The sequence below is a fragment of the Ascidiella aspersa genome, chromosome 2 (assembly GCF_963924565.1).
Source record: "Ascidiella aspersa chromosome 2, kaAscAspe10.2, whole genome shotgun sequence".
Lineage (NCBI taxonomy): Eukaryota > Metazoa > Chordata > Ascidiacea > Phlebobranchia > Ascidiidae > Ascidiella > Ascidiella aspersa.
In genome coordinates this window covers 9319953-9329915 of record NC_139448.1, presented here as the reverse complement: position 1 = coordinate 9329915, position 9963 = coordinate 9319953, and the positions used below count along the sequence as shown (strand labels likewise).

Below are 9963 nucleotides of genomic sequence, written 5' to 3'. Positions count from 1 at the left end.
ATAAAAAATTAGGCAGAAATATATATACAGTCAAATATAAAATACAATAGAAACAGAATTGTCAAGCTAATGTCTTCTGTTGTTATTTGTGGAATGGCCATTATGCTGGTGCCTGTCATAACTTGAACTGTTCCTTTCTCTGTTGTTACTGCTATGTGAGTCACGGTGATGGCTGCTATCAGTTATTTTGCTTTGGTGGTGTCTACGGTCATTGTCCTCTCTCGAATGTGAGGAGTGTGGCTTTGAGTGGTGCCCATTGGTGTTATGCTTGCTGCTTGCCTTTTTCTTTTTTTTCGGCGATTCTTCTTCACTTGAAGAACTGTCACTGGACGACGGTTTCCTTTTGTGTTTTTTGGTTTTAACTTTTTCTTCTTCTGAGTCTGATAAACTGTCGCTTGCTTTACGTTTCTTCTTCTTTTCAGAGCCCTTCTTACCTTTCTTTTTGTCCTTGCCATCATCCATCCTGTTTAATCGACGCAGCAGCTTGCGCTTTTGTTTCTTTGTGAGATTTTTTAGGAAGGCCACCTCAGGGTCTTCTTGTTCCTCTTTCAGGTACTGTTGGTTGGAGTTCTTCTCATTTATTTTCCTCATTAAAACATTCGGTTTGAGTGCAAGATTGGCGCTGGCACCATCTGCCATTGGCGCGTTAGAGGTTTTTACAGAGGCACTTGGATCGAAGGACGACGTTTTGTTAAACAGGGGACATTCCCTGTCAGTGTTAATGTGGCCCCACTGGTGGCACTTTATGCATCTTACATTTCTCACACAGACGCCGAAAGGTTGATCTTGCAGCGTGCTCGTGTCACCTTTCATCCAAGACTCTCTTGGTGCGTTACGCTGCCAGTCGAACTTGAAAGTTTCTTCACCTTCCTCTTTCTTTTCGTCCTTCATTCCCGGCGGGGCGTCGTACATAAAGCTCAATCCCACTTTAGCCTTACTGTCACCCATCAAGACGCGCGTTTCGTGCATGTCCTGCTCTTTACGGTACTGCTCCATCATTTCTTCCTGTTTCTTCTGTTCGTGTTCCAGCTTCTGCTGCCTCATCCACACTCGCTTGATGTTGTCCCGTGATGATGGATGGAAGTCTTTCTTGCACATGTAATTATTGTACGACTTTCCCATCTTGCCCTTTGTGTGTTGCCCTTGTCACAGAAGTTTTTTTTTTTTAATTACCTAAGTTGTAACCCTGAATTACAAGAAATAAAAAAAAATGTTATTTACTAGTTAGGGGCATCACTTAAATATCATACCACACCTAAGTAAAATTTAACAAAATACTTCTGTTATACATAATGTAACCTTGCCTAATTTTCCCCACTTAAACCTATTAATGTGTTAGCCGTGCAAATCAGTCTTACTTAAACTATTTTGGTGCTAAAAACACACGCTTTACTTATACTGCTACAATTACAAAATAATGAACACCATTTTAACCTACTTGGTCATATTGTGCAAAACAACTGCGTGTTATTCTTAACTTATTGTACTGTACAACGCAAATTTTAAAATCTGTTGAAATTATATATATTTCAAAAATATAGTTTTTATACGTTTATCCATTTATTTACTTAATAGCCCCGGTAAACTGCTTTAAGGGGGACTAAGGCAAACAACTCGTACTTCGTGCGACATCTTACACGAACAAAAACAACTCAAAAGGACATTAAAAATCCCACACGTTTACACAAAGGCAACGAAACATCTCAATTCTAACAGGAAAGTTTCACATACGTCGATTCCTTTGACTTTTACGTACTTCTTCCTGTAGTCACGGTTGGTTGCGCGCAAGTCACGTGATTGGCAGGAGCTTTTGACTTTCCAGTTGGCCGATTGCAAACATAGAAACTCACATGCGGGACGCTTACAAATATTGTAAACAAACATTTGCTACGAGTTTTCCAGTGTTTTTTTAATCATAAAATGTTTAAAAAAAATGTGTCATACTAGTTTCTAACAGCAACTGTTAATCTATCACCTTTTGTTTGAGTTTTTGTGGCAGTAGTATGTTTCGATCCTGATTTAATGTAAGCACAAATAATATAATTGAAATGGTTCTTGAGTCACATACTGAATTCTTACAAACCTCATATTTTTCGAATTAAAACTGTTTATGTTCAGGTGTACATAATATGAAGATTAATATGGAAAAATATGGTATATTAAAATGTATATGCAATTCTTGAACTTTACGAGGTAATATTATACCTTATAGAAATAAACTCTGCTTTCAATTGATCCCAACACATTATATTCGTGATCTCGATGTTAAACTTGAGTTTTCAACTTAATTGCTTTGTGGCAATTAACCCTTAAAAAGTACGCCTTCTAGTTCGAAGAGATAATTTCTGTGCAAAGAAAATTAAGTTCAATTTACAAAATGATGTTTCATGGAGCTTTAAAGAGACTGCTAACATTCATACCCAAACACTCAACAAGTATTGCTCATCGATTGATAACATTGGATGCAATGAAATGTGAACAATCCAAAGATGCTCCTCCAATTCGACCCGTTGAAACTCTCTGTTGTGGCACAGGATGTGAAAACTGTGTTTGGATTCAACATGCAGAGGAACTCGCCAAATATTACAAGGATTCAAAAAATGCCAAAGAAAAGATTTTCGAATTAATCGACAAAGAAATCGAGGACGATTGTTTGAAGGGTTTTCTAAGATTTGAAATAGGTCTAAAATTTAAATCATAAATTTAAATCCAGAACAGGATTTGTTTATTCTAAGCAAAAAGTCTGCAATAATATCCATAAATAGAACTAATAAATGAAATGGATAAAATTGTGTTAAGCTACAATGATTCCCTTCTTCGTGAATCAGATTTGATGTTACTCCAGAATGGAAATTGGCTGAATGACAATATCATCGCTTTTATGTTTGAGTAAGTTTTTAAGTAAGCTTGCTTTTCACTGGCCTATACTTCCCAGCTCTTTACATATAAAAATAAAAGTTTTATCATGTTTGTATCTTGAAAAAACCTTAAAAAATTAGAAAATTAAAATGTCACTTTGTAATTTATTTACTGTGAATAGAATCAGTGTTGAATGAATTGTACTTTTCACTACACTTATGTATGGTCTATTGGTCTACCTTCATAAGGTTTAAAAAAATGTTATTGAATAATTTGAAATCATCAGTTTTAGTAGTCATTTAAGGTGCTGTCTTCAAACCTCTTGTTGCCAATATAAATAACATCAAATTCTGTTGTTATTTTTTACCGATTTGAATATTATACTATAAGTCTAAAAAAATGTACATTATACCAATTTCAATGAGCACAATGCCCTATTTTGTTTATGCTCAATCATTTTCAGTGTTTAAATTGCATGCTTGTTTATTTTTACAGTTCATGACCAATTTTTTTAACGGTTATATGCGTTGTGAACATTCTTGTAACTGCAATGTATTTAATTGGGCTGACTGGGGGAATTGGTTCAGGAAAGTCCACCGTGTCTAGAATCTTTAAGGAAGACTTCGGTTGCCCTATAGTGGATGCAGATTTAATTGCTAGAGAAATCTTGGAGCCGAACAAAAAGGCGTACAAAGCCATTGTGACCGAATTTGGTCCCTCCATTTTGCTTGGCAATGGAAAAGTCGACAGGGAAAAATTGGCGGAGTTAATCTTTTCCAACCGCGAGCAAAGAATGAAACTCAATGCCATTACCCACAAGGAGATCAGTAAAACAATGTTCATGCAAGTTATGAAACACTTCCTCAAAGGGGAGCGATTTGTTGTGTTGGATGTTCCACTCTTGCTTGAATCAAAAAACAAAGTATTGCTTAACTGCTTAAAATACATTGTGGTTGTCAGTTGTTCACAACAGGCACAGCTTGATCGTTTGCATCTTAGAAATGGATACTCAGAAAGCGAATCTCTGAAAAGAATAAACAGCCAAATGTCGTTGAGTGAGAAAATAAAGTATGCAACACACACTATCGATAACAATGGTGCTATTGCCAATACAAACAAGCAAATCGAAGAGTTGTACACCTTCTTTAGAAATTCTAAAAGCTTGACCCTCTATGAATATTTTTTCTTTTTGTTATGCTTTCTTGTTATTGTGTCTGTTTTAGTAAGAGTCTTTTGATGCCATTTGTTGTATTTAATATTGAAGTTTTCCAGTGCTTTATAGTAATTTGCAATCAAAATTTACCATAACTCTGATACAAAAATGTTTTTATTTATGAAAAAATTGTGTTATATCTTATTCTTATTATTCTTCAGATATTTTCAACTAGAGCTATTCAAGAGCTGCAGAGTAGCCTTTTTAGACCCTAACTTTGTGCAACTGATTAAGCTTTCCACAAGTAATATATTTTTAATTTACTGTATCATAGCGTAAATGTTGAACTTCAAACAAAAAATAACATGTATTTATAGGAGAAGATGCAACATCCATATTATCCACCATGGATTTGGCAAGCAAAGATCTTGTTTTTGTACCAGTTAATGACAACATGAATTCGTCAAATGCAGGAGGAACTCATTGGTCAGTTATTTTCTTTCTAATTCAATTTATTCTTTCATACCCAAAAAGTTGCTATTAGAGAATTGAAGTTACATGCTACTTTATTTTTACAGTTATGCTATAGCAGCTAATAAATACAAACAAATATCTAATGCTACGTTGTGTTATAGTTGTATTTTTTTAACAAAGATGCTGTTTTTTTGTAGGAGCCTTCTTGTGTATGAAAGTGCCAGAAAAGTTTTTCTACATTATGATTCATTCTCAAGGTTAAACATCAGTGCCGCCAATAACGTTTGTCGCAATTTTTTAAGCACCTTAAAAGGTAACAACACTGTCAACTGATATTTGTCTATTATTTTGTGTTAAATTGAAACATTTATTTTTTAGCATCAAAACCATCGCCTTGCGAAATGGAAGTTTCAAAACAAGCTAACTGTGAGAAATCCCTTTTTTTATTTTTCCTTAATATATAAAACTATGACCTATGTTACGTTCAATCGCCGGAAGTCAAATTTCAAAACATATTTTTTTAACTAACTAAAAAACAGGAGTATAAATTTTCAGCAAATGATTTTTAACCGCGATATAATTAGATCCAAAAACGTCGAAAAAAATGGCTAAACCTGTCGGAATAAACCTAAAGTTGATGGGAATAAGGCCTAAATCTAATTTCGACAGGTTAGGACATATTCCGATTTGGACAATATTATACGACTATGGGTATTAGTCCTATGTTGGTCTTATTCCGAACTGTGTTTTATTTCGACGTTGATGTTGTTCTAAATCCGGTCTTATGGCTGAAGTCCTTTTGGCCGTCTTAAGATATTTTAAAAGACCGCAAAACCGTAAATTCAGAAGATTAAAGAATGTAAAACGTCAAATTTTCGGCGCCTTTGGCGCGTTAATCCTGAATTGCACATTATTCTCTGAGCAGCCTGCTATTATGCTTTTGTTGTCTATTCTCAATCGTCATATATTCCGTAGGTGTGCCGCCAATTTTGTTTACCGGTGCGGTGTGATCTAGATAAAAGTACAACAAGCAACATTGTTTTTTTGTGCTATAAAACCGAGACAACCTGATTTAACCTTTTCTAGTGATTATATCAGAGATTTCAAGCTGTTATATACAATTTATATGTATATGTGTAGGTAAAAGAGACCATCACAAACTTTGTAAAATGTACAGTTACAGTGGTTAAAACCCAGATTCTTAATCGTTGGTCTTCTTACCAAATGGGGACTTTAAGCTTAAAGCCGAACCAATAGAAAATGCCACTCAGCCCTCTAATGTAATCATTTCGACTTGGTCAGATAGATTTTAGAACAAATGAAAATACTACCCTTTATAATATCGCTTACTCAGGTCATCTGTTAATATGTCATTCCAATCAGGTTGTGAAAACAGTTTAAAAGGGCCGTCCTAACCTGAACCAACTCAATAATCCGTAGGTTACGGTCTTTCGCTGTCTCCTGGGAACGCCAAATAGTGCACAACATTTCGATTTAATCGATTTTCGTATTTTTTTATGTTTCAAATAACGTTACATCATATCATCTCAGGTTACGACTGCGGCGTTTACGTGATCAAAACCGCCGAACTTGTGTGCCGTGAAAATCAATGGAACGAGTCCTGGAGCGAAGAGAGTCTGTCTCCAGGCGCGATCACGGAAGAACGAAATGCGATCCATAAACTGATTCTTGAAAAGGCAGGGCAAACTTGAAGCTCACATTTCCTCGTTAACTAAAATTGTGCGTTGAAAATGCAATGCTTTTCTGGTTGAGATAGTAATATCTTGAAGACCTTGGGAAAGTGGCCCAAACTCGTGACCTATACAGTCCATACAACTGATGTTTTACTCAGGCTAAACCAGGGGTTCTTGAACTATTTTTACCTGAGACCCCTGAAATTTGTTTTTACTTCGCGTGAACCCAGGTAGGTAAGGAATTTTAGCGATGACGTCATAAATTGACGTCACATAACAAATTGACTTTAGAAATCTGCTGTTTCCGGTTCCAAAAATGAAGTGAGGTATAAATATACATTCAGTGTCAAGTCTATATTGTTTATTTTTAATTAAGGTCTTCTCTTTGAAAAATGATTTCTTTTTAAATATACACTATTATTTTAATTAGACCTTATTGGACCCCTAAAACTAGTTCACGTACCCCCAAGGGGTCCATGGACCCCAGTTTAAGAACCCCTGGGCTAATCGAACTTCAAGGACGCGCCGCCTTTTTGCACTCGAAAAAACAATGACTCCTGCATGACTGACCAATACAACTTCCTTAAAATTGTTTAAATCGCCAGGACTTATTCATCTAGCTCAGGGGGCCCGAACTACTGGCCGCGTGCTAGATTCCGTTCGCGAGATTAATTTCTTTGGTCCGTGGCATATTTCTATAATTATCCTAAAATGCGGTTAATTGTACTTTTCTAAGGAAGCGTTTTCGGATGCAATGCCAAGCTAAATGTTAATGAAGCTTGAAACTGGGTTGTGTCAACTTGCCATTCGTCTATTTTTTGTCGGGATATACGATGCATATTAAATTTACACTATTAAAAAGTGTTTTAAGTTGACTTTTCAGTTTGTTATTAAGTATTGTTCAGCACTAAGTGACTTCCATAAAATCTAATTTCGTAAGACTATCTTTTAGAAAATGTTGATTTTGCCCTAATATTAAATTCAAAATTTGGGTCTTCTGATTTGTATGGACATAACCAAAAAAATGGTTGAAAGTAAAAGTTTTTCCAGTTTTTACCTAATTTTACTTTTGAAAGCTTTAGCTTGTTTGTTAACGTTCGCTGAACCTATATTTCCACTTACCATATCTAACATTCCGCTTTTTGCAGCATCGTGCCGTTGCAATCTTGCGTATAACTAATTTTACAATTTTTTTTGGACAAAACTGAGGTCAAACTTGATAAATTATTTTATTTTTTTAATGCAATACTAGGGCGTTGGGTATAAACAAGATCTGCGCAAACTGTTTAAGCAAAGAAAATCGAGGACAGTCGGGAATGGCGCCTCCGTTTTTACGGGTTTAGTGCTCATTACGTCATCAGCGATTTTCCTGCTCAAGATAAGGTTACGCAAAACACAAATGCTACAATGGTTAGTGCTTGTAGAGGTTAACGTAATTTAAACATTGCATTAGCGACCGAAGCATCATGAGAAAATACGAACATTCAGTAAATCGCAAAAAACGTAGTGGTTTTCACGTCATCCTTCATTTTCATCGTGTAGCAGGTAATCTAAAAAATTGTCTCCCTTTATACCGCCAAAAACTACGAACGATACAACGCGCATGCACCACTTAATTAAGTAACTAAACATAATTAATAACAGGGAATGTGGTTTTATCCATGCAGTGCACCCCATTTAATACATCTTGAAGCGTCTAAATTTCTTTCTGGGTAGTTTTCAGTGAGGCAGTAATATTCTAAGAAATTGTTTTGGTTGAATTTGAATTAACGTCGTAACACTTTAAAGAGATACAGTCAACAGTGGCGTAGTCTACAGAGATATGAGAAGCATTTCAAACAACATTGTTGCGTTAAACGATCCTGCTTTTCAACATTCCAGTTCAGATAGCAGATTATCGTCATCCAACGCGGCTTTGTGAGACGAGCGGCCGCGGAGTGAAGAAAACGTTGGACCTGGTTGTGATTACAGTGTGTTGCGCACCACAATCTTCTTCGATTACAGCGCGTTCGTTGTTGTTCTTGGGAGGCTTCCATTTGCCTGCGTTGACAAATGAACTTTAAAGAAATCCGGGACCAAATATTTGCATGATATACGTCGTTACTGTGAGTTAGTATTTTATTTCAAATAAGAACGTACAAAGCTAATTTTGTTTTAATTTTGCTTTTACACTGGAAAGGTTATTTATCCTCGACTTTAAAATAATATAAAACAAAAATACAAAGAAACAAAAATAATAGCAAAACATGGCCGAAATGAACAAATTATTAGGGGATTGTCATCTCAACAACCCTAGTCTGGTGGGCGACTTTCGTTTGTTAGCCTACTGATATGTAGATTTTAAGACAAGGGGTGAGAGTTTGCATGAATTTGTTAACCGGGCAAGGTTAACGAAAGCAGATATTTGCCCCTGAGTTGACGGTTTGGACCACAAATGAAATTTCAAGCAATTACCAACAGTTAAACAGATACACTCCGTAGCATAATTATAACCCGTTATCTATGTGGACCTAGTAAAATAAAGGTCACTACAGTTGTCACTACGTACAGTCACCTATTATCCACTGAAGGCCTAATTTATAACACATTAGCGGAAAAGAGAATAAATTAAAATTAAAGAAATAAATGTAACGTAGGATATAGGTGTTGCTTCTTTTTCGTCCTACTGATCTACCAATAGTAACAGCAATTAACTCTAGAAGGGTGTTTTTTTCCTAAATAAAGCGCATGCCATTAGGGTTGTCGTGCAAACATTATTTAAAATCAACAACAAATGGCCATGTTACCGAAACCAGGCGGCGAATCTTCATCTGTGTCCGGCTTAATACAACCAAGACACTCTCCCAAGCGCAACAAACCTGAAAGGCAACCAAAGCCATTAGCTGAAACATGTAGTTCACTGTTATCTTAGTCGATTTACTTTATCCTTTTTAAAAACGTATATATTCTATGCCAGTGTTGTAAACAAATGAAAACTCCCAGTTAAGTCATTTAAAAAAGATCAAGTTAAAGTTTAAATCATCGGTTACCCAAGACAAGTCTTTGGATTTCAAGTTATGTTATTGACATAAAAGTAAACTGTTATAGGTTACCATTAAAATTGGTAAACTCGTCCGATTTTGAGCAACAATTCAACTATAGGCTACAAAAGAACACACACGCAATATACAGAAATAAAAGTATTTAATGTGCAAAACGTGAGATAATTATGAAAAACATTAAATTTAATCCCAAGTTATATGACAAAATTACTTAAATGTAAGTCAAGTCGTTTTGGTCAAAATACTTAAGTCAAGTCAATGATTTAATTTTAAGTCATTACAACACTGGCCTTAGGCCTACTCCTATTCCAACAAAACGACTTGTCTTACCGTTCATAATAAATCAAGACATTGTTAGTTTCTATATATAGCGATGTTATCTGTCGCTATTCACTATTCAAAAAACGTATAAGCCAGTATCGCAGAACGTAAAATGAATATGTCTTGCACAAGTCTAAACACTTTTATAGACAACACATTTTGTCATTCCAAGATAAAAAAATGTCCTTCTTTTCGAAGAAACATTGCCGACAAACGGGTTCAATACCAAATATAATTGGAATGTTTTCGGTCAATTACCACCGCTTTTTGTTTATCCAATATGTCCGCCGCTTAAGCCTAATATTGTGTTAGGGTTTGTCAAACACTTCCTCCAGTCAAGTGTTTGTTGTGTTTGTTGAAGCTCTTCTACGCGATGGCGAATTAAAGGTGCATCACGTCCATTTCCACTACTCTCGACCAG

At 35.6% G+C, this 9963-nt stretch overlaps 2 protein-coding genes across 2 annotated transcripts; one reads left to right on the top strand and one right to left on the bottom strand.

Moving 5' to 3' along the window:
- Window positions 1-57: 57 nt before the first annotated feature.
- On the bottom strand, window positions 58-1179 carry LOC146163475 (corepressor of RBPJ and splicing regulator-like). Its single transcript, XM_083383088.1, has one exon. The coding sequence runs from the start codon at window positions 1120-1122 to the stop codon at window positions 67-69; it is 1056 nt and encodes a 351-aa protein (XP_083239214.1). The 5' UTR covers window positions 1123-1179; the 3' UTR covers window positions 58-66.
- A 1448-nt stretch (window positions 1180-2627) lies between these two features.
- On the top strand, window positions 2628-7011 carry LOC146163474 (sentrin-specific protease 8-like). The gene is made up of 6 exons (XM_083381519.1): window positions 2628-2889; window positions 4234-4316; window positions 4390-4498; window positions 4684-4799; window positions 4865-4912; window positions 6038-7011. Exons 1-6 carry the CDS (start codon window positions 2780-2782, stop codon window positions 6196-6198), a joined length of 627 nt encoding a protein of 208 aa, XP_083237645.1. The 5' UTR covers window positions 2628-2779; the 3' UTR covers window positions 6199-7011.
- Window positions 7012-9963: the final 2952 nt, after the last annotated feature.